The sequence below is a fragment of the Lampetra planeri genome, chromosome 35 (assembly GCF_965212315.1).
Source record: "Lampetra planeri chromosome 35, kcLamPlan1.2.h2, whole genome shotgun sequence".
Lineage (NCBI taxonomy): Eukaryota > Metazoa > Chordata > Hyperoartia > Petromyzontiformes > Petromyzontidae > Lampetra > Lampetra planeri.
Window position 1 is genome coordinate 9145285 of NC_136141.1, and position 24729 is coordinate 9170013.

General features: G+C 47.6%; 1 protein-coding gene across 1 annotated transcript; it reads right to left on the minus strand.

The window, feature by feature from the left end:
• Positions 1–7580: 7580 nt before the first annotated feature.
• LOC144730366 (uncharacterized) lies at positions 7581–17343 on the minus strand. Its single transcript, XM_078611137.1, has 3 exons — positions 17251–17343; positions 12869–13009; positions 7581–11755 (listed from the first exon to the last, which is right to left on the minus strand). Exons 1-3 carry the CDS (start codon positions 17336–17338, stop codon positions 10020–10022), a joined length of 1965 nt encoding a protein of 654 aa, XP_078467263.1. The 5' UTR covers positions 17339–17343; the 3' UTR covers positions 7581–10019.
• Between the last annotated feature and the right edge of the window lie 7386 nt (positions 17344–24729).

A 24729-nucleotide genomic window follows, 5' to 3' on the forward strand; every position in this document is an offset into this window, starting at 1 on the left:
GCCACAAATCCACCAAATATTCTGGTAAATATCGCTAAAAATATGAATTCATCATCTAGTCGATGATTCCCTGTCTCTTTAATTGACACGTCGTGTGAAAGGGCTATCGCCCAGTTTAAATAGAGGTTTTACACCATCGCTCAATTCAGCAAAACCGCTATAAATATATAGATGACTTTGTATCGCACTGAATGTTTGAAGCATAATTACTTTGTGTTTCAAAATACATTTCACTTGCGGTGTTAATGAACACAAACTGGTGGTTGGAAAATGAATGAAGGCCGCTGTTCATTGTGAATACGTAAAGATCAAAAAATAAAGGCATACATAGCAAACGTAAAGGGAACAGTATGTACCTTGATTTGAGTCTTCCAGTCTGCAGCAGTGGCTGATAACAGCAGCAGACGCTATCTCAAAGGGCCTGCGATGCCTATCACTGGCTCCCTTCAAGAGCCAGGAATGTAACTCATCACTTGCTGCCAACCTTCTACCTGTCAAAAAACTCATGCCAGTCCCTGGCTGTACCTGCAACGACTTATAAATCTTCGCTTGGCTGTGTAGACTGTTGGGGAAGGCGCTGCTCACGCGAATCTTGTTCTGGTCCTAGCCCAGGGGTTCGGAAAACAAAATAAAAGAAAAGCCATTTTTTTCGAATTTGGTAAAAAAAATATTTCAAGAGTCGCCAATGCGTGTGTGGACGACGTCACCAAGCGGTGCTTAAGGAAGGGCCACCGCATGCGGATCCGGAGGTGCAGGTTGCCCACCCCCCCCCCCCCCCCCCCGTGCGAGCCACTCGCCAATAACGTGGCAGGAAGTTTGTCCGCTTAGATAACCGACGCTTCTTTTGAAGTCAATTTACTTGAGCGGAGAAAGCAACGTTTGGGAATCTTTGGGAGTAAAATTCCTGTTTGGGGTGGAGCGGCAGCGCGGTCGTTCACTCGCCGAGCTCCGAGTTCGTGTCCTCTAGGCGGCCCCCTTTGACCAACCCACATTGCCAGGCGCGGTGAAGTATGGTCTTCCCGCACCTACAATTTGCACGGTTTGGCTACGTGCGGTGCGAACGAAGTTCAACATACATACATGCAACATACATACGTACGTACAACATACGTACATACATATAACCTTCGCAACCGATATGGCAGGGGGAGGCCTTCATCCAGCACTGGACCGGCAAGGGGCCGTACGTAATCGAACTTTGTGTGGTTTTTTTCGTTCGTTTCTCGTTCGTTTCTCAGTCCGCTTGTCCTAGTGAAGGTCGCGACGGCAGCATGTTGAGTCGGGCGGTCCAGACCTCTCTTTCCCTGGCGACGGACTCTAGCGCTACACTACTATACATTACTACAATAAATTATACACTACACTTTACACTACACTACTATAGACCACACTATACACGACTATACACTACACTATACACTACACTACTATACACACACTATACACTACACTATACACTACACTACTATACACAGATTCTAGCTCTTCCTGGGGCATTCCCAGGCGTTCGCAGGCCAGCTGATAAACATAGTCTCGCCAGCGTGTCCTGGGCCGGCCCCGGGGTCTTCGCCCAGTGGGACGTTGCTGCTGCCCGGTAGAGAACCAGGGGGAGTCTACCGGGGGGCATTCATACCAGGTGCCCGAACCACCTCAACTGGCTCCTCTCGATCCGAAGGAGCAGCAGCTCGACTCTGAGGCTCTCCCGGATGACCGAGCTTCTCACCCGATCACGGAGAGTGAGCCCGGCAACTCTACGGAAAAACCTCATTTCGGCCCCTTGTACCCGCGATCATTACCAAAAGCTCATGACAATACGTGAGAGTGAGAATGCATACCCTTTGGTTCTTTGGGTAAAGTCACGTAGGTATAAAATAAAATAAATTATACCTTCGTGACTTTACCGAAAGAACCAAAGAGTATGGATCCCTGCAGTCACGAAAACTTCAAATCTAGAGTGAGGATGTAGATCGACCTGTAAACCGAGAGCTTTCTTTCTTCCCAGATATCGTTCTGCGTGTACAGATTGTGTAATGCAGAGGGGCGGTAATGCAAGCGCTGCCCCGGTGGTTGGTGTGGTGTTCATGCGCCCCCAACAGATGCCCCTTTTCAGTCGAGTCAACCAGAGAGCGGCCAAGCAAAGGGTTCGGATACCAATTGAACAATGTGCACCGTCCGGGAATTGAACTTGGGTCACCAGGGCTATAAACGCCGGCTCTTACCCGCTGCTCCCGCAACACTGAGCACAACCGGGCGCGCGCGAAGGTGATTGGGAAACACTGGGATACTCGTGTAAACCAGGGGGGCCGGCTGAGTCGCCCAAAATTGTGGATTCGACAGATTGTTGCAATTCAGGCTCACGATTTCGTTGAACGGCCGATTGTTGTGTTTTAACACTTGCGGTGAATGTTAGCGCCTAGAGAGATTGCACGGGTGGCCCTGATCCCAATACATGACATACAAGCTCGCCAACATTGATCGATACACACGCAATTCCCCATATACTCTTAGGTTTTTTTTCGGTAAAGTCACATAGAAATAAAATAATAATGAAATAAATATTTTATTATTATTATTTTTTACCTACGTGACTTTACCGAAAAAACCTAAGAGTATGAATCCTTGCAGTCACGAAAGCTTCAAATCTAGAATTCCCTGTATGTATCGTGAGCCTAAGCGTCCATATTAATCGATCAATCGATGTATCATTACACCTCGCGGGGGCTTATTAAACTCAACTGGGCCTATCCGCGTCAATGACCTGCAAAAGTATTGCCGGTCCCGGCACACCGCATCCAGTTTCGCTCCCGCCGATGGCTGTGGCTATGGCTCGTCACGTACCATTTCCTCCAGTCTACGCCCCCAGTAATACATACATAAATAAAACACATACGTGCGATGCACGAGCGTGAGTGAGCACGTATTAAACAAATAGGGGGGGCGATGGTTGTGTATAATAGTCGTTTGTAGCCATACCTGCCCTCACAGTTGCTGGCCCCCAAAACCACGAGCAGTCAGCCACGTGGTTCGTCGGCACCGACAATGCGGAGAGAGCAACAACAAGCGGTTGCTAGCGACACCCCAGACGAGTTAAACTGGGGGGGAGATTCGTTCCTCTCCGTGCGGTGACCCTCATCTAATCTGTGGCCGTATGACCCATGGCGTCCATTATCGGTGGCCCCGAACAATTCAATGGATGAAATATCCTATAATCTGCGGATGGATGGATTGATGCTTTCTACGCGTTTTGTCACAGTCATGCGGCGTGACCCCCCAAAGGTGGCAATGATTTCGTCCTCTTATATTCACGTTTGTTGTGGAGTGACACATGCAGCCAGCTATGGCTACAGGGTCTGGTGATACATGTTGTTTATGTCGTTTATTGTGAAATTTCGGTCATAGTTCCTATGATCACTGTTACATTGCTTTTATGGCTTTATTTTGGTGATTTCGAAAACTTTTTTTGGTTTGGCCATGTTTGTTTGTTGTAGTACGGAGTTAGAATGATAGCTTTAATCTAAGTTGTCTTGTGGTTGTTGTTGTTGTTTGACTTGCATCCCACTGGGATTTTTGCACACAGCGTTGGTGTACGGTGCTTTTTCGGGAAGATTTTGCTGTTTTTTCCTGGATTTTTCTGTTTGCGCATAGTCACTTTAAGATGTTTTCTTGTTCATGTTTTTGTTTTTTGTTTGTTGCGGTTGCACCCGATTCAAGAGCCGAATGGCTCACAGGGCTATACCAAATAAATGAAACTGAAAACTGAAACGTTTCTCTACGGACAAGAGCCGCCATAGCTGGTGACCCAGAAGCGATGATTCATCGTATTTGCGACGTTTACCTTGGGGTTAGAGGAGTGACTGGGAATTGGGCGCCATTTAATGGGAATGAGTGTGTGCCTCCACATGTATCCACCGCTTGCTCTGCATCTCAATTTTACAATCTTGGAAAAATGGGATTTAGGGATCTGGTGAATTGCACTTCGTCACCGTACGCATGTAGACGCCCCGGAGCGAGTGCGGGAAATGAGAATGTTGGGGGGGGGGAGCGCTTGGTAGGGGGGGGGGGAGCGCTTGGTAGGGGGGGGCCTGGTAGGGGGGAGAGCACAGGGCTGCGACGTGGGTACCATGCAGGATAATTTTTAAAATGTGCAGCGTCAAATCGCCCTACTAATGCACAACATGAAACAAGTGCCTTACATCACGTTGACTAGAGGCGTGGACGTCATCTCTACATGTATCGCGTGGCCATAGTAACCTTAGTTGTGTTGTGGGGGGGGAGATTACTGGGACCAGTGAACTTGATTGGGAGACCATCGTACCTATAAGGTTGAGAACCGCTGCACGAGTGTCATGATGGTCCTATCCCTAACCTCATTGTGTAAAGTACAGCGTGCGGTCGAGACATCGCACACTCTGCACCTCCGATTAGCACAGTTGGCTACGTACGGTGTGAAAGAAACTCAACATACATACGGCACACAGCGGCCGTTGTGTGCGCACACGTTGCTTGGTGAGTGAGGTGTTAACCCTAAAACACACCGACCCCTAACCACTGTCATCCACCACTTTTTAGTCGATAAAATAAATATTTTGCCAAAGAGGACCATTACCGTCATCGCTGACATCGTCGTCGTTATAACCCTTTACCGCTTTTATCGTTTGGCAGTGATGACTTGGTAGATCAGCATCACCCATCGATGGAGGCGACAAAGATCGTCATCATCATTGTGGTCATCACCATCGTTCATCATCGTCATCATCATCATCATCAGCAGCAGCATTGTTAAGAATCATCACCACTGTCGTCCGTTAACGACCGCTTTATTACTCATCTGCTCACTCGCCCACTCATTTGCTTCTAACCACAGCAATTCCTCATGGACCCGTGATCGTCCCTCATCATCATCATCATCGCCACCATCATCATTCTCTGTGGTTGTGGCAGTGGTGACCATGATTGTCGCCGTTGTTGTCCTGTTCCCAGGCTATCATTCTCTTATCTCTGGCTAAGAGTTAAAGGCTGCAACTTCTTGCTCACACCACTGTTGGCAGAAGGGCCTCCACTCGAGGATATTTCGACCTACTCTTCCGACACCGGCGAGACGTCGTGGAAGAGGTGGACAAGTACCCACACTTCACCCCGCCGCACGAGACCTGCCAATCGACCAACTGCGGGCTGCTGGGTGGACAGAGGCAGTCGGGGGAGCGGGTGGGGCGGCAGATTTCATGAACCCGCACCGTCGTTTCGACTGCCGTGCCGGGAGATCGAACAGGTGACCTGGGTCGCGCGTCCAGTGTGCTGACCCTTACGCCGCTGCATCGCGGCGGTCCCTATCTCTGGGTACTGTAGCTGTGAATATTACGTTCATTGTGGCAGTTTTTGGGTTAGATTGCGTAAATATAAATTTTTCGTTCAACCGGCCCACCACCCGACGTGGCCAATTAGTAATGTTTGTCACGTGAACAGAACATGCCAATTCGATACTAGCACAGCACACCGGTGTGTTGGAGAGTAAACCCACAACATTTACAATTCGAGTACGACGTTTCCCTAGTAATTAGAACTGAAACAGGAGGATGTCTCCACAACTCTAGCTGTCGCCTGATGATGCTTGTTGTAATTTTTGGCAAAACGTCGGACTCGAATTGTAAATGTTGTGGGTTTACTCTCCAAAACACAAGCGGTGTGCTGGAATAGTCACGAATTGGCACGTTCTGTTTACGTGACAAACCTTACTAATATGCCGTGTCGGGTGGTGGCGGAATTAACGACACATTTCTATTCACGTGATATAACCCACAAAACTTAATTATGGATAATATTGGTCGCGAAAGCCTACTAGTGCGTGTTAAACTGAATCTGGCGATTAGCTCATTTCACTCGCAACTCTCGTAGTGAGCGATTTGGAAGTTACGCTGTGCGCCTTTACGACCGTGTATGCAGGGACCAAATCCTGTATGCGGTTACTACGAAGCCAATTAAAACCCTACTGGCAAGCCATATTTAAAAAAATGGAATCGAGAAATTAAGTGTCGGCACCAAAAACAAAAGACGCAAAGAACAAAAAAGTTATCACAGTCGAGAAATGAGTCGCTAATGAACTAAATATTGTGGCGACCACTGGCTCCGCCAGTGGGGGGGGGGGGGGTGGCACGTGACCCCCAATGATCCAATCAAAATCCCTCATTTAGATCGGATCATTGGGGTTTATTAGTAATAAATTGCCATTTTGCGACCCCCACTGCAACTGTGTATCATATTGTTATGTCTCAGGGACTCTATGAGATGATAGGACAATAGTCCGAGTCTATAATTGGCAATACGTAACGGCAAAGCAGTTATAAGCGAGTCACAGAATTGTGCGCAGTTGCGTATACAGTCCACGACTTCCCTGAAGGCATTCACCTTCAGCGAGCGCGATGCCGATCACACAACACGGTTCGAATTCGACCCTCGATCGATGGCTGCGCCATCACCGCACACGCGTCGAATACAAAGCAAGGGACAAGTCCTTACTTACTAACAACTCCTATTATTTTTCATTGCTGGAGGGGTTGCCCCACCTACCTGAAATCCCTTGCTCCGCCATTGGTGGCGACGTTCACCTGACCAGGCGGCACCGTTGGTAGAACGGATTCCTGACAAGCAGCGGGTTCTGAATTAAAATCCTAGTTCTGAGTTGATAGTCTATCGATGTATTTTTTGTCGTCTTCTTTTTCTTCTACGCGTTTGTCCCACTCACGTGGGATGTCCGCTGTCCTTGCCAACTTTCTCCGCTGCCCTGTCCTGCGCCATCTCTCTATTCCGCTCCTCGGGCCATCGTGGTACGATCGCACCGCATTGCCCCCCCCACCTCTTCTGCCTTCCTCTTGATTTCTTTCCTTCTACTTGCATCACTTGCACCTTCTGACTCACATCATTTCCCTGTTGTCTCTGCACATGAACAGAATCACACCAGCCTTTTTTTTTATTATTACACATTTTGTATTAACTCATTCTGTCTGTTGTATCCTCAAATCTTGTAACTCAATTTTAACCCACTTCCCAATGTGGTATCGACTGCAAACTTGGTATACTTATGTCATACTGATCACAATACTATATTTTATCATAAAAAAACATATTTTTAAACATTATTTTGTATATGTTATGTTTCGGTTTGGGTCTAATTGTCCACGCTCAACTGACGTTTGCTGTAAATCACCATTGTCGTGGAGTTCTTCCATTACTAGTACGGTGCATTTCATTAAAGCGTGTTTTTAAAAAAGTTTTTTAGAATATTACTTTTTTCTCTCATCTTCTCTGTGATGTCTACCACCTCTCACTTCTTCATTTTTCACCCTGTCCTTGTGTTTGTTTGTACTTTTATTTATTTTTACATTCTGTAAGGTGGTAACAAAAACATTTGAGCAATATTTAACAGAGTTTATATATGTTTTTCAGTAGCAATATTCCAGTGGTTCTTCTTCTTAACCTGGGGAGGATGCACCTCCTTTGGGTGTGAGATGTCCTTTCTGGGGGTGCGAGACACGGCCAGATTTTTTTAAGGTAAATCATCGAAACACAAATTAAGCACGAGCACATAAGTTTCACTACTTTGTTTAATCAAACCTTTGCATTTATTAACATTATATGTTTTTACAATTGAGAACCAAAGGGGTGCAAGGCTGCACTAAAGGTTAACAACTACTGCAATATATGAATGACATGTAGTGTAGTTGGCTTTGAAGATTGTACGTATGCATTTATGTTGAACGTCATTCGCACCCTACGTAGCCAACCGTGCTAATTGGAGGTGCTGTGATTTTTTCTCTGTAATTTTTATAATGAGATTGTTTTTATAGACAGTATGAAATAATAGTAGGAAGAATTAAAAGTATAGGATTAGGTCGAAGATTTTTGTGTAAAAAAAAAGTACGTCCTTGGTACATGAAAAAAATGACTCTACACGCTGTACATTTTTGGTATATTTGAGTTTTAAAATATACACTTACCACCCAAATGACATCAGTGGTAAAATAAATCCTCATACAATTCCATGTATTGGTTTTCATGAATATTGAAAACATTAAAAATTTTTGTATAAATGTGTTTTTTTTTATCAGAACACGTAATAATTGGTTTAGTTCCCATTACGCCGATTTACTCTTTTGCTTTTCAGTGATATATGTCGAGTGCATAATTGGACGAGCCAATTAGTTGCAGGGCTGCACATTTAGCCATTACTTGACGAGATCGTGGCTCGGGTGTTGGGTGCCGATGTCAATGTGACGGTGAGGAGTGAGGGCAAGTCAGACAGAATACTGATCAATGTCACTTTTTGGTTATGGGAATTGAATAATGCACTGGGGTGTCTAGATAGAGTACTGGTAAGCCAGAACGTATGATTTGGTATAACTGGTAAATGTGCAAAACCACAATAATAATAATCCGGCAGAAAGATTCTTGATATAAATTCAATGTGCACAACGTGGTGTAAAGACTTTATGTAGGAACATCAAAACTACGGACAACATTTAAGAATCCTTAATAGAGGTTTTTGGGTTAGATCGCGTAAATATATAAATGTGTCGTTAAAACCCGCCACCACCCGACACAGCCAACTAGTAAGGGTTGTCACGTAAACAGAACGTGCCGATTCGTTACTTGTACAGCACACCGGTGTGTTGGAGAGCCAAGCCACAACATTTACAATTTGAGTATGCCGTTTCGCCAGTAATTACAACTTTTTGCGGAGAAGTATTACTGTTTCGTTCCTTATATAGAGGCGTAGATGTGTTGACCACGCTTCTGCGCTCTTGCACAATGTGGTGGGGGTGGGGACTAATGAGGCAACGTACATGATGCATGTGCATTATGCGAGCCCTTTGAACTTGTGCTTCATGTCTATTGTGTTTCTTAAAATAGCCTTACCAACGGTAATCCCTATTGAAGTACGCTGCCCTTTGTAGGCATGCATTTACATAATGTATTAGTTGATGATTCGCTTCCACGCAGCACTAAGGCGGTAGCTATCCGAACGGTTAAAGTTATTTTGATTTCTTTCAATTTCGATAGATTCTCTAATTAGTCTTGGCCAGTAGTAGCTATTTTTTGCACAAAACTTCAACATGATCAAAATCAATTGATTGTGTCCTTGTTGGCATGCGTTTTCTGCTACTGCTGACAGTTGTATTTGGGATAATTTAATATTTCTCTGATGTTCTTTTAGTTTCGTGCTGATCATTCGTCCCATACGTACTCAGATTGTAAATGTTGTGGCTTGGCTCACCAACACACCGGTGTGCTGTACTAGTAAAGAATTGGCCACGTTCTGTTTACGTGACAACCTTTACTAGTTGGCTGTGTCGGGTGGTGGTGGGTTTTAACGACACATTTATATATTTACACAATCTAACCCAAAAACCCCTATTATGGATGATATTGGTCGCGAAAGCCTTCGTGTTAAACAATTTAAGAACATTAACCTGAAAGTATTTCTTCCACGAACAAAACATAAACGACAAAACAGTTTTTTGATTGAAGAAAAGGGAAATCGCTGTAATACATTAATAAAAAAAAAGGTTTTAGCACCATTCAAATCCGGTTAAAAGTTGCAATATTGAAACGCGAGATACACATTAGCGTACATATGACGCGCACCATAAACCATTGGGTTTAGCAAAGCATCATCGTGGAATCTTTCAACTCATTAAACTAAAACAGTTTTGTTTTTTTACCAGGTAATGCCCACTGAGCTGGGAAGCTCTTTTTTTCAAAAGCGACCTGGCCACATATGATAGCACAACGAATTGGCTTATCGTCATGTGAAAATTTATAGCAGCCAAATACTCCAAATGCATGTTTCTAAATATGGAGGGGAAAAGCGGAGGACCCGGAGACAAATCCACACGACCATGGAGAGAGAGAGAGAGAACATGCAAACACCAAGTGTACAGGCGTCAGGGTCTTGATCGAATCCACGACCTCTTGCATACCAGGTGAAGGGAGTCAACATCTCGCCACTATGGCGAGATGTTGACTCACAGCTCGTGCAGTAGGTGTCCCGAGAAAGTAAGCTGCGCCTTGCCAGGTGCCAGCTTGACCGCTGGAGCCTTCGAGTAAAACTCCATCCATACGGTTTCACCGGTCCGCAGCTCCAGGACAACGTTCTCTGAGAAACGACCTGCGGGGCAGCCCTCCTGAGCGCCGTTGCAGCTCTCCGTGACGACGACGGAGGCGACGTTCCTGTGCAGTCCCGCGCACACGCGCTCTTCCGTGTTCAGGCTGTAGGCAAAGTTGTAGATGCCGCTGATCATGCACATGAACTCGCCGCTCGATCGATTGTACTGAGCCTTCGCGTCGAAGATGACGCTGTCGAACCTGACTGCCTGGCCTGCCGCGGGCTGCAGATTCAGGGACTTGACGGTGAAGGCTGGGAAGGGCGCGCCGCGGCCGGCGTTGATGGACCGCAGGGATCTTTTCTTTTTCGCTTCAGAGGCCTTGCGTACAAAGTCAGTCAGCTTCATTTTGGACTTCTTGGTCTCATCTTTGAACCGGTAGATGTCCTTGGGCAATGATTTGGACGGGGGGCGCTGCAACTTGCCGACGTTCGTGCCATTGGGGTTTTGCTGCAGGCGATAGGTGGTTTGTACATAAGGAATGCGCTCAGTGTAGTCGGTGGAACATTTGAAATATTGATATGGCTGAATGTACGCGGCCTCACAGGGATGTCGCGGATAATCGGTTGGCTCGCAGGGATGTCGCGGATTATTTGCAGGTGAAGGTGCTGAGCCTGGGGGTCCTGGAGGACCTGGGATTCCACGATGCCCCGGAGGCCCCGGCTGATTGCAGCTGGCCGAGCACTGTCCCGCATATCCTCTCGGTCCAGCAGGACCCATGAAACCTGGAGGACCCATCATCCCGCACGGTCCGCGAGCGCCAGGCGGGCCTGCGTCTCCTGGAAGTCCCTGTGGGCCCGCATCTCCAGGAATTCCCATTCCACGAGGCCCCATGATTCCGGGCTCTCCGATTGCACCGGGGGGGCCCAGAGAACCAATACCACCCGACATTCCCAACCCACCTGGATCCCCAACCGGCCCTCTTGGTCCAACACCCCCACGAAAGCCAGGCGTTCCCGGGAATCCCATTGAGCCCATGATGCCGGGGTTGCCCGGAGGGCCTGGCCGGCCAGTCACTCCACAGTTCCCATCAATGCCAACGGGTCCTGGAAAACCGGGCGCTCCAATCTCTCCTTTTGTGCCAAGAGGCCCAGTCATTCCCATGATGCCGCACAGCCCAGGAGCTCCCTTTCTGCCTCGAACGCCTGGAGGGCCCGGCGGTCCAAGTATGCAGCCATCGCCCGCAACGCCTCTCAGTCCCGTGATACCTTTAAACCCCTCCTGTCCAGAGAATCCCGGTGGTCCCATTAATCCCGTGGGTCCCGGAGGCCCTGACTGCCCACGGGATCCTGGGTTCCCGTTCAGCCCTGGTGGCGCGAGTTTGCAAGGCCTCCCACTAGGCCCGAATTGCCCGGGGACACCTCTGGGTCCGGGAGGGCCTGACATTCCCGCGAAACCCATCGCGCCACTGTACCCCTTCTCTCCGCCAGGACACGCATCCAAATGGAAGGGTCCATCTACGGTGCCCGGATCCCCCTTTTCTCCCTTGACAGCGTTGCAGCAACTCATCCCACGCTCGCAGTCTAAGCCTGGAGGGCCAGGAGGCCCAAAGGCACCTAGGGGACCTCGAGATTGGTCCTGGCAATCAACATTTCCGTCTGCAAGTAAGACAAGAAAACAAAACGAAACTTACAAACATGTAATGGTCTTTTACTCAGCAATGAAAAACACAATTCAATTGAGACGATTGTGGGACAGACACAGGGCCATTGAGAGTAGTTTTCTTTGACAGATGTTAAACTACACAGGCCAAAGTACCCGTAATTCCCCAATGTCATCAGAACTCAGCGTGGTTGAGCCTGGCGAGTGCTTGATTGTGAGGAGACTGTCGTGCACAGCAGGTTGCCATAGGCCATGCGTGCGGGTATATGGTGAGTCGTGATCATCAGAGCGTAGAGCAGCAACATCCATTATTGTACTGTGATTTCACAGTGCGGTCCAGATGTATTGTGACCCCCCCCCCCCCCCCCCCCCATTTAATTCTCTAAAACTTACTTCTTTTTTATCGTAAGGTTCATTTCAAACAGAAACGAATATGCAAAGGAAAAAAATGTTAGGGGTCAATTAAATGGGGGCTCACGAGACATCTGGAGCCACCCTGTAAACTCCCTGCCTTCACCCAACTCACGCTGACCTGCAGAGTGAAGTGTGGTCAAATAACATCCCACAACTCACACGGAATAGGGAGGCCTTTATCCAGCAGTGGATTGATAAGAAGGACTGTTCATGTGGACAATACGCATAGAGAGATGAGCCTGATGGCTCAGGCAGGGGCAACTGCAGTGTTAGAGCCCTGGGGCAGCACTGCTGAGATGATGGGTCCAAAAGGTTCTCAAGGGTAAAGAGTCTCGGACCATCACCAACGACTATCGCAGGGGGTCGGCAAAATGCGGCGCTTTAAGTGACTGCTTCGTGACGTTAGTGATTAAGGGAGTTCATTGCGGATCTCGGATTTTGTTTTTACCGAATTCGAACAAAAAATGGCGCTTCTTGTTATTTTGGTTGGCGACCCCTGGACTGTGAGCACAGTCGTTCTGAAGGCACCTTTACATCCTCCACGGCCCCCTGAAGTGATTTACAGAAAGTGCTCTCCTAACATCTAACAACAAATCTCCCGCCCTCCAAAACGTCCAATCATCCAAATTGCAGGCGTCCTACGAGCTGCCCATGTAGCTGAGACCCCCCCCCCTCCCCCCGCCCCCTTCTTCTACCTTGGCAGTTGGATTTCGCGGCTGCGAGTGGAATCGAGGTGAAGATGATCGCCACGTGAAGGCAGGCAGCAGCAGCAGCAGCGGCTGCAGCAGCATGGAGTGGTGGTCCCCTGTCCATTGCGCAGCCAGATGCTAGAAGTCCTGGGGCGGGAAGACAGATGAGGTCAATGTCGTAAGACATCGCATTTCTGAACCGTCACATATCCCCACTGACAAATGTAACTATCGTAGCGCATGTGCGTGGTGCTCCTGCCGTTTTCTTTATTAACGCTTAATTCTTATCACATCCCGTGGTGTAAAGTGCAGTGTCCGTCTCTTGTTATTATTACTATCCACGCTTTCTCTATATGTACCATAAAGAATGGGCCGTTGCCTGAAACGTCGCCTACTTGATAGGCTTCCTTTGAAGCCCGCACACAAAGGGCTATTGACAGACTAGTTGAGTTTTTTTGGATTGTCATTTTCGATAGATTCATATAGAGGAAGATGTTTACAAATCCGAAATGTTTACCTATCCGCCCAAATCTCAGTCCCCCGTGAGTCGGGTACGTGACGTTCTGCTGTACTCCCCAGAAAATGTAGTCTATAACCCGGGCCTAATTTTAGCTGGATGGTTTTCCAAGGTCAGGGTCCTGTAAAATATATTCACACCCGGCACACCACATCCACAATAAATCTCGCTACGGCTGTGGCTGCCAGTCACGTGCCTACCCATGTCGTCCAGTTGTCACCTGTAAAATACATTCACATCCGGCACACCACATCCACCATGCATCTCCCTATGGCTGTGGCTGCCAGTCACGTGCCTACCGCAGTTTAGTCACCCAGAAAATATCCGGCGAGAGTCTAAGCCCTGACCACAATACACCTGCGTACGTAAGATGTAAAAAGACGGTTAAAGTACAATATAATTTGCAACTCGCACTAAATAAGTACGTGCTGATTTTTTTAAAAGCCAATCTCAGTGCACTTCTCATCCGTTGCAGTGCATTGATGTTGAGAGTTGAGCGCAGTGCACCGCACAGCAGCAGAGAACAAGAGTAGAACCTTTGTGAGCGTGGTCACGAAATGTTCTCGGTGTGCACTGCGTGTAACAGCAACAAAACATGGTGAAGGCGCAGCCCTGCAATTGCCTGCTCACGCCACTGCTAGTAGAAGGGCCTCCACTCGAGGAAGCTCTCGCGAGAGATGCCCTGCAGCAGGTACGTTGGCCTACTCTTCCGCACCGCTCGGAAAACCTGGCAGAGGTTTGGGAGTACCCATAATTTGCCCCCGCTAAAACGTGTGACCTCGCGATCGGCTGTGGTGTATCGATCGGATCATTGGGGTTTATTAGTAATACATTGGCATATTGCGACCCCCCACTGCCACTGTGTAGCATATTATTAGGTGCCAGGGACTCTATGAGATGATAGGACAATAGTCTGTGTCCATAATTGGCAATAAGTAACGGCAAAGCAGTTATAAGTGACTCACAGAATTGTGCGTATACAGTGCACGACTTCCCTGAAGGCATTCACCTTCAGCGAGCGCGATGCCGATCACGCCGCACACGCATCGAATAAAAAGCAAAGGACAAGTCCTTACTTACTAACAACTCCTATCATTTTTCATTGCTGGAGGGGTTGCCCCCCCTACCTGAAAATCCTGGCTCCGCCATTGTATCCAACCCTTGGATTGCATGTCCTCCGTGATAAACTATTAACACCACAGCAGCACCCCACTGCATGGATATATCACGAGCGTGCCATTCTTATCTATCAATTGGTCCATTGTAAAAAATATGTATACACAGTCTGTTCTCCTATAACGCGTGTTTTCATAACGCGAATTGTATTTAACGCAATGAATGTATGAGGGAACACATTTTTTATGACGCGGACGCGAATTGGATATAACGTGATTGAGCGAACGGAGCGACGTCGCGCGAGTCGGAATAAGCGGCCGTACGGCTGCCTCTGCGTAGCATCATCACACAAGGCAGTGGGATACTGCTGGATGCTTCTAGATGCTACCCACGTGCCTCAGTCTTTGTTCAGCCTGCGTACGCATCTCAGCGTGCTTTACCCCTATAGTATCTATTATTTATTAACAACGCGATTTTTTCAAAAGGCGGTGTTCTTCAGGAACGCAACTACCACCGTGTTATAGGAGAACATCCCGCACATAATAATCAAACACACATGGCTATATTCTGTAGGCATACACCCAAGACTTTGCTGTTTTTTCCTGGATTTTTCTGTTGTGTGTTGTAGTCACTTTAAGATGTTTCTTGTTCACGTTTTTGTTTGTTACGGTTGCACCCAAGTCAAGAGCCGCATGTCTCACAGGGTTATACCTAATACATGATACTGAAGTAAGCCATCATTTTACAGATTAATTATTAATATGTAACGGTAATAATACAATGTTGTGATAACACGTGTCCCTATTTAACCACGATTGGCGGCTCGTGCGTGAGATCTATCTGGGCTCTCATCTAATGAAAGTAACTTAAACAGTTTTTGTTCACATTTTCACAACAACAACAATGAACATGCAATACACGATGATGCACGCGCATCCACAAATGCACAAGGAGCCACGACCACAGTGATTTGGGACACGAGATTGAACCCCGGGCTTGGAGGCTGTACTTGGGGTTGCACACCAGAGGCTGAAGGGTGCAGGAGGAGGAGAAGGAGGAGAGGGAAACGACAGGAAAGCAGGTGGAGAGGTGGCAGGGGCAAAACTATAAAAAAACTCTAAAATTATGTTTTAATTTTACCAGGTAAGGAAGCCCACTAAGCTATGTAGCTCTTTTCCAGAAGCGACCTGGCTCTCACAAATGATAGCTCAACGAAGTGGGCTTATCACCACTTGGACATTTATAGCAGCCAAGCACTAAGCGCACGTTTATTCTAAATGTGGAGGGAAAAAATCGGAGCACCCGGAGAAAAACCCAATATAAAGCAGGCGTCAGGGTCGGGATCGATCCCACGACCTCCTGTATACCAGGCGAGGTAGTTAACATCTCCTAGCCACCGTGGCGTCCGTGCAGAAGAGAATGGATTGATGTTGAGCGAAGCAGTGACATTGGCTGGAGAACCGTGGCAGAAATTGCTTGGGCCCCCATCGTTTGCTAATGAGCTGACAGAAGGGACATATGATAATGATGGTCATATGTTAATCAAATACTTATACATTCAGTATCGTAAAACGAAATACATTGAACATGTCGAACAATATTCTGTAGGCATACACCCAAGAAAGCCATAGTTTTACAGATTAATTAGAAATATGTAACGGTAATAATACTGTAACTCGTCCATATTGAATCACCTTTGGCAGGTCTATCTGGCCTTTCATCTGATTAAAGTAACTTGAACGACCAGTTTTTGTGAAAAATTATCGTTAGCTGGGCACACTCATCTCTTGAGATCTACTTTTTGTGTTTAGTTTTGCTGACCTTCTCGGCACCTCCGATTAGCACGGTTGGCTACGTACGGTGCGAAAGAAGTTCAACGTCCATACACTGCCATGTTTAGTAGTCTACTCACTGCGGAAGGTCAGACACGGGCTTTGCATGCAGACCCCCCGTGAACAATCGGCCACCCTCTCGCAGTTTCACCAGCTGGCACGCACCGCTTGCTCTCGTGAAAACAATCGCCTCGCGAAACAGTTAACAACTCGTGGCTGTGGGTTCAAGTTCAAGTTCATTTATTAGGTATAGCCCTGTGAGCCATTCGGCTCTTGAATCGGGTGCAACCGCAACAAACAAAAAACTAAAACATGAACAAAAAACATCTTAAAGTGAATATGTGACTAAGTGCAAACAGAAAATCCAAGAAAAGACAGCAAAATATTGCAGAAAAAACACCGTACACCAACGCTGTCCGCAAAAATCCCAGTGGGGTGCTTCAAACCGCCCACCGACGGAGCCCCGTGCCCACCTCCTGACCGTGCAGGGAATCAACGGCGGTTCACGGCGAGATGACTTCCGCCGAGCGACAACTGCGCCCATCTGCCGACACCTGCCTCAATGGGCGGTGATGCGGCGGCCCAGCGGTAGAAACCGCGGCGTTTCGCCCCTCGTTGCAAAGGCTCTCCGCGGTTCCCATTCGAGCGGCCGCCCCGGTTACTACTGCGGCTGCGTGTATTGGCAATGGCAGGACGCGCCGTCCGCTTCAGCCGCGGTGGACGGCAAGAGGTTCCCACCGGTGGAATTCGCGGGCGGGTTTCGAATTTGCCGAATCGTAAATCTATCGGCAAATGACTCGGTTGGGATTCATACAGATGAGCGATCATCCCCGGGGTCACGCGCTCGTGCAAAGCGAGACTTGCTTTGGTCTCGTGAGTTATCAGCCAGTTTAAACGAATTGAACGTGAAACCTGGAACTCACCTGTGCGTGTCGTCGTTAGGTCCGTGTCAGCCGTGCGAGCCGCGGCGCCACGTGGAGGGATGACAGCAGCCGCTGTTGAAGTGGTCATTGAGAGATGAGGTCCCTACCCAACTCCGCACCAAGAACCGCCTCTCCTCCCTCCCCCCTCCTCCTCTGAAAGAGCCCCCCCTTACAAAGGGAGAGTGCGTTCAGGTGCCACTGGAAATACCTGTCATTCGGCATAAACGCATGTTCCAAAGGCAATTGAAAGAAGGAGGAGGGGGGGGGGGAGAAAAAAAAATCCCTAAGCATTTAAATAGTGATGATGGTGATGCCAAGAGTGCTTTGGGCCTCTGTAATGTGACCGACAGATGGCGCCAAAGTAATTCTCAGTCTGCTTTGTGTATCTCGGTGTGTGGCCAACGAGATTCAGCGAAATGACTGAAGCAGACCTAATGCCTCATTTCCATATTTTTATCTCCACATGAACCCAAAAAAATGTCACTATATAGATCTTTTTTATGGATCCCATCAACCACACAGCGTTGTTTTTGTTTGTTGCGGTTGCACCCGATTCAAGAGCCGAATGGCTCACAGGGCTATACCTAATAAATGAAACTGAAAACTGAAAAAAAAAACTGTTTCAAGACAAGCAACACTCTGGACCAGTCTTAACATTCGATGCCTTCAACTGCGACGTTTGATTTGCTCAAACCAATGCTGGGGAGCTGTCAAGATGTTCATAGGATAGGCAAGGATCATCTCTGTTAGATATGGGTTCTCATTCGACGCAAACCTAAATGATAACACGCACAACATATTATAATTTGTGTTGTTGTGGAGAATTTCCCGTGTCCGTGGAAATACTTTTGTGTTTTTTTGGTGTGTGGAGAGGCAGATTATGTGAAGGAGACCCGTATCGTCTGCCTATTTATGTCATTGGTTAAATGCTCCACAATGACGCTGATGACATTTTTATCGTTGCATTACAAAGAGAGTTAGAAAGTGGCGCGTGAAGGAGGGGCCCAAATGTAATCAATCATAAATATATTTTTTTCTTTTAAAGCCACAGTGTTGTTGATAAGTGCCTTCAACTAATATTCGTTGGTTTAACCAGGAAAAGGCACGCGAAGATAAGCATTGTGTTGTTTGTTTTGCGGGAGAAACTTTAACAATGCTTATTTCACACCGTCATTAAATACAGCCAGGGGGACATTGATAATATTTTTTTTTGTTTCCTAGGAGACACGGAAAAATCTGTTTTCTTCTTCAAACACAATGTCTTCCTGTACTTGCCGTTATTGCAGGTCATGTGAGATGTAAGTAAAGTGTAAATATTGTTCGTAACGTTTAAACTGCGCAGCTGTAAAACTCAGAGGGCCTGGTGGGTTGGCATCATCAGTGGCAACTGATGGCTCAAATCGGTCCTGATCCACTTTCCAGCGTGTCGAAATCTGGTCAAACAACATCCACGGCCAACATCCAGCAGTCGATAGACAAAGGGCGGTGAATTATTGTTTATTAAGTAGTTTAAAATAGGAAGCGAAGATTTCCAGTCGGTCTCCCTGTACGCAAGTTGAATCAGTGATGCATTAAACTGGTGCTTCAGTATGTGTATGCATGTTGAACTTCTTTTACGTAGCCAACCGAAGTAATCGGAGGTGCGGGGGGACGACAAATTAAACACAAGAAGCAGTTCTGAAGAAATTCGTCTTCAATCGAGATGATTTGAAAGTCCGTAGCTCCAGTGGCTGCCTAATATCGGAAGGAATCGAGTTCTAGATGGCCGCGGAAGCGCATCTGAAAGCCACCGTCTTTGTACGATGGCTGGCCAAAAATCCGCTGCAGCGAGGGTGACCGCAGTTCGCGTGATGATGGTTTATGCTCCTTGACGAGATCGGCGAGGCATTGTGGTTCACTTGTGGCACGCACTTGGTGTGTAATGAGTTGCGACCTTTTCAGGCAGTGGTTCTTAACCTGGGGTGCACGCACCCGCGACACACAAATGAAGCCGTCTTCATTAGAACGCTGTCTTTCCGACAGCTCTGTTCTTCACCTGAGGACGGCTGCTTGTGTGTTGTGGCCGAAACGTCGTGAGAATTTTATTATGTTTTATTTTTATTATTTTATTATTTCCATTCTACGTGACTTTACCGAAAGATCCAAGCATATGAATCCCTGCAGTCACGAAAGCTTTTAATCGAAATACAACTTACTTTGTTTCATCAAACCTATGTATTTTATGATTGAGAACCAAAGGGGTGCAAGGCTGCAGTAAAGTTTGAGAAGCACTGTTTTAATGTTTTCGTTCGGCAAGCGGAAGCCAATGCAGCGTGGCGAGCACTGGGCGCACGCGGTCGTGTGGCAGGGGGTTACGAGACTCATCCTGTCTGACCTTTCACACCACCCCTGAAGAGGCTCGCTGACTGTGGCACCTCTTGAAAGCTGCGAAAGTGCCACAAGGCAAAACGTGCGACGAGAAATAATGAAGTCTTCGCTGTTGGCCCAACAGCACTTGTTTAAGAGGCCACAATCTACTGATGAGACTCAGAAAATCAAAACCGATCCAGAGTTTGCCTGTTCAAATAATTTTACTAGAATACAATGGTGCAGAAGGTCGATACGTTGAAAGATCAATATGCGTTCAATCTTAATTTTGGAGCTTTATTTTAAAGTGTAACCACTGCTCTGGAATTATATTCATTGCTCGTTAGAGTTAGCATCACGCCATGATCGACAGGAGTCTTGAATCAAGTGCACGCATTCCTCTGCCGTAGGGACACACAGTAAGACACAACAACAACAACACATAACCACGCAACTACATGAAAAACAACGCAGCTGTTCAGCGTTCGACAGCAGTACACCGCCGATCCCCTACTCAAATAGTCACCTCAAGTGATGTGAGTGAGCCATGGCTCTACCGCTGAATCGGTTGGTTTAGCGAGCGGCTGGCAAGTTGGTAGGCGCGAGTTCAAATCCAGGTTGGGGGTTGATGCAGCCCATCGTCTCTCCGGAGTTGATGCAATGAATGCCGCTCTGTCGTTGTGCCACGGATGGACTCGCCCCTGCCATAGGCACATGGAATCTCCACCACTGGCTCAGCGCTGTGAACAGGAGATTAGCACCGTCACGTTGTCTCTGGCTATTGCAGCGTGGCGAGGTGAGTGGCGTGAGTGTGGTGACGGAGCGCCGCTCACCTTGACCACGGGTAGGCGGCAAATTCTCGGGGTACTATTTGGATCTCCTTGGAATAAAGGGGGGTTGGGTGGGGGGGGGTAACACATTGTAGGGGTTAACGAGGAGGATCGTGGGAGACGGCATTCGCGAGGCGTGGGCGACAACTGTGGCTCCGACCACGATGACATCTTCATCTTGTTTTATTGCCAGAAAGGGTAAAACCTATTCTCATATTTTTGATGCTGACAAGGGAGGTCCATTAATCTCTTGGTCTCATCGTGTATTTCGGTACTCAATTTCTAATTAATAAAAATTCGCACATCGTACAAGATGATTGATTATAAAATAGAAGGGGGGGGGGGTGATCGTGGATTCACAATGGAACATTCAACAAGTGTTATTTCGCGGTTCGCCGCTATGGCGGTGGGATGGAGGAAAGAGGATTTAAAAAAAAACCCTGATGGGAACCCGAGAGACGCCCGCCACCAAATCCTTTCCATTACTTCCCACAAAACCCTCTCCGGCTGCCCTGCCCTCTTGCCCTGGCGACGCCGCGCGATGAAACAGAACGCGCCAAGACACGACGGTCTTATCGGAGCCCCTAATCCAGACGAATGCACAATAAACACCTGGCGCACTCCCGTCTCTGATGGCATTCAAATCAGCATTTGACATCACACGAAGACGGCTCGGAATCTGATTTTTTTTATGGACTTGCGATGCAATGTAAACAGGAGCAATAAAAGGCAGGCTCTGTGAAAACAACACGGAATTGAACAAAGACAAAGGTCCCCCGTATAGCCTTAACAGACTGTTGAGGCGAGTGCTGCTACCTATGAAGGTCAGCATGGCACGCATTTAATCCGGGCAGTATTGGCTGCATTTGCTGCTATAAAAGCAGCTTAAATTCCACAGATCAGATTTCAGGTTACCACAGCCTAAATGAAAATGCGTGTTCCATCTGTAATCGGGAATGACACACCACGCAGTCATATTCGAATACAGTTGAAAGACGACGTTTAAGTATCGCAGGGTTAACATTTTCTGTTTTTGCCAAAGTAAGTCAGTCAAACCTCATCACTGGGGGCCACTTAATTACATTGGCTGTGGAGAGCCACACCCCTGGGTTTCCATTCGTAACGAAGAGGCTGCCACTGTGCACTTTTCACTTCGGTGCGAGATGATCCACATTGCTCACGATTGGCGGTGGAGGCAATGGGCGTAGCGGTTGGCGCTACGCTGCGCTACGAACACGGCGACCCAAGTTCAATTCCCGCTCACAGCAGGCATCAGTGACGGTTATCTGAACCGGCCCTGGGCCTCCCCTAGGTCGACTTAGCCTCAAATAAGTACCTGGTGCAGTGTGTAAAAACATTGGCACTGTGGAGACGAAGCCGGTAGGACGTGATGCTGCCCACCCATTCCCGCATGTACCGTGCCAGCCTTCATAGACACTCGCTAACAGCATGGTGGTGAGATATTAACTTCCTCGCCTGGTATGCAGGAGGTCGTGGGTTTGACCCTGACACCTGTATATTTTGAGTTTGCAGGCTCTCTCCGTGGTTGTGTGGATTTTTCTCCGGGTCTTCCAGTTTTTTGCCGTGCACATTTAGAAACATGCCCTTAGAGTATTTGGCTGCTATACATTTCCACGTGATAAGCCACTTCATTGGGCTATCATTTGTGGCCAGGTCGCTCTTGGAAGCGTTCTACATAGCTCAGTGGGCCTTTCCTGGTAAAATACATTTTAAAAAGATATATTCTGTTAAGGCTATACGGGGGATCTTTATCTGTGTGGGTGTCAGTTCATTGTGCAACGGTGTCACTGATTCAGGGGACTTTATCAATAACTATTTTTGGGAGCCACCTCCCCTCCAATGTCTATCTATACAATCCTCGTGATACGACAGCAGATATATAGAGACAAGTAGAGATAGATGCGGTGAGACAAATGTAGGGATATGTAGTGAGATGACAGAAGAGAAACATACGAGAGAGAGATGTGGGTCAGAGGAGGGAAATGCAGACACAAATAGAGATGCAGTGAGATAATATCTGAAATGCAGACGATATAGAGATCATAAATCAATTGGATTTCATGGCAATTATTTTGTGTTCATTGTGATTTGAAATCGAGCTGATTTTTGATGGGCCCATTTTTTTCACGAATCCGTTCCCATTAAGCTGCTTGGGGCTCTAAGCTGCTTGCTTGGTTTGCTTGTGCCTAGGGCTGCCACTGCCCACCAGTGTAGGTTCAACTCGAGGTCACGCGCATCAATGTTGATTTATACTTCTGGATCTCCCTTTCGGGTCGACTCAATCCAGAGCTAGCATCTGTGTCAACAATCGTGTTTCAGAGGATAACTTGGGGTGCCGCGGTGGCGAGATGTTAGCTACCTCGCCTAGTATACAGGAGGTCGTGGGTTCGATTCCGACCCTGATGCCTGCTGTATATTTGGAGTTTGCATGTTCTGCACGTGGTCGCGCGGATTTTTCTCCGGGTGCTTCGGGTTTTCCTTCCACATTTACAATTTGGCTGCTATACATTTCCACGTGATAAGCTGCTGCATTGAGCTATCATTTGTGGTGATTTAGCTCAGTGGGCCTGGCCTGGTAAAATATAAATAAAAAAAGTTTCACTGCCGTGGAATCCAGATCTCGCTCCCCGTTGGTTAGTGGGTACTCATAAATTGAAACTTAGAAGGTCCTCGCAACTAAAACGGGGATTATTGACAAGTATGCGATTCAACAACCCCAGGCCGTGGCTGTTGAGTAAAATGATTGATATTCGTAACGTTTAAATTGAGCAACGTTTCATTACAATAGATGAATCTGTCATGAATAACGATTTTTTTTCAATTAGATCTTTTTTAGACGTTTTAGATCTTCTCACGACGGCGAGGAGAGCCCCTACCGCCGCAGTGCCGGTGCAATCGACAACATGTGCCCACGGTGTTTACGGCACGATTTAATTATGGAATTGAAAACACAACATTTTGATTGGGGGAGGGAAAAAATCCAGAGGTCAGGGAGGTAATCAATGGGAACTGTGGATCGTGTGTCCCCCCTCCCCCGAACGAATTTCTATGTTTAGCTTGACCCTTCGCGGGCGGCGTCGGTGGCGGCGAACCCTCGTTTTATAGCGAGCAGATGGAATCACGCCGATTATTTGGCCCAAGAAGACGTTAGCAACAAGAGTTTGCATCACACAAAACGCGATTGCAAAAAAGATAATCATTATTGCATGTCATTTATCGACTATGGGGGGCGGTCGGGGCAGTTGACACGGCCGATTTTCTCACTCAATGCACCGGGCTTGCCAGTGGCCGCCTCCACGTGTTTTCGCAGTGAAATAATGGGACTCTAAGACTTTATTAATTCCACCGGTGAGGCCCCCCTCCCCACCCTGCTGAGCCGAGCGGCACAACTTGTGATGGAGGACTTTTTCTCCTGCCACTGGAATGTTGAAACGCGCGCGGTTTGGCAAGAAGATCCTTGAGAATTGGTCAACGATATTAGTGCAGGGCACTTCCGGGACACGATATACACGCATCATCTATCCCAACAATAACACATTTCCATCAAGGTCAGTCACTTTGCGCGCTATATCACAATCATGGACTCTGTCACACGCCCCCTTGTACTCGTATGGCTCAGACATTTGTAATAATTAAAGCCTCCCGACCTCTTGCACCGTGACAGTCAATAGGGGGGGGGGGTGGTTTTATTGTGTCATTTATCATCATCATCATCATACTTCACGGCTTGCGAGCGTGGTTTGGCGAAGGGGAAGAGACCCCTGGGTCTGGTTTCCAGATCACCCACTCGCCGTTCACATTGAGCCGTGACCAGGAATTTCGATCTCGGCTTTGGCAGAGGCCCTCCACGTTGCTGCGCTGCGCGCCTTGGCAACTGGCTACCGCGCGTGTTATGTAAGCGGTGATACGCCACCGTGGCCCGCCATGCCCCCTCGTGGTCCCCGTTCTCCTGCGATATTATATCTTGGAATTTTGGCCGCGTGCACGCAGCGCGACGTGGAGTTTCGTTACGTCGAGGTGTGGCATTCACGCGGCCAATGGCAGATCAGCAATTGCACAAAGGGGATTTATTGGCAAGCCGGCAAAGCCACTCGATCTGATGTACCCATCCGTTGCCTCATTCACCCGTGTTATATAATGTGATTAAAATATACATATAAAAGTAGCATTGCTAAATGTATGCCATTGTAAACCCACCATATTGCGTTGAGTTTTTATTTCTTGGCAACCCCTAACAGTGCAACATCAGCACTTTAACGAGAGGTCAAACAAAGCCTCGATT

What these genes read in the sequence shown, in the direction of transcription:
- LOC144730366 (XM_078611137.1), bottom strand. Translation starts at nt 17,338, where the DNA reads ATGACCACTTCAACAGCGGCTGCTGTCATCCCTCCACGTGGCGCCGCG. An exon ending in CCTAACGACGACACGCACAG is followed by an intron (nt 13,010 to 17,250) that starts GTGAGTTCCAGG and finishes TTCCCGCCCCAG; the next exon opens with GACTTCTAGCATCTGGCTGC. An exon ending in CGCGAAATCCAACTGCCAAG is followed by an intron (nt 11,756 to 12,868) that starts GTAGAAGAAGGG and finishes TCTTACTTGCAG; the next exon opens with ACGGAAATGTTGATTGCCAG.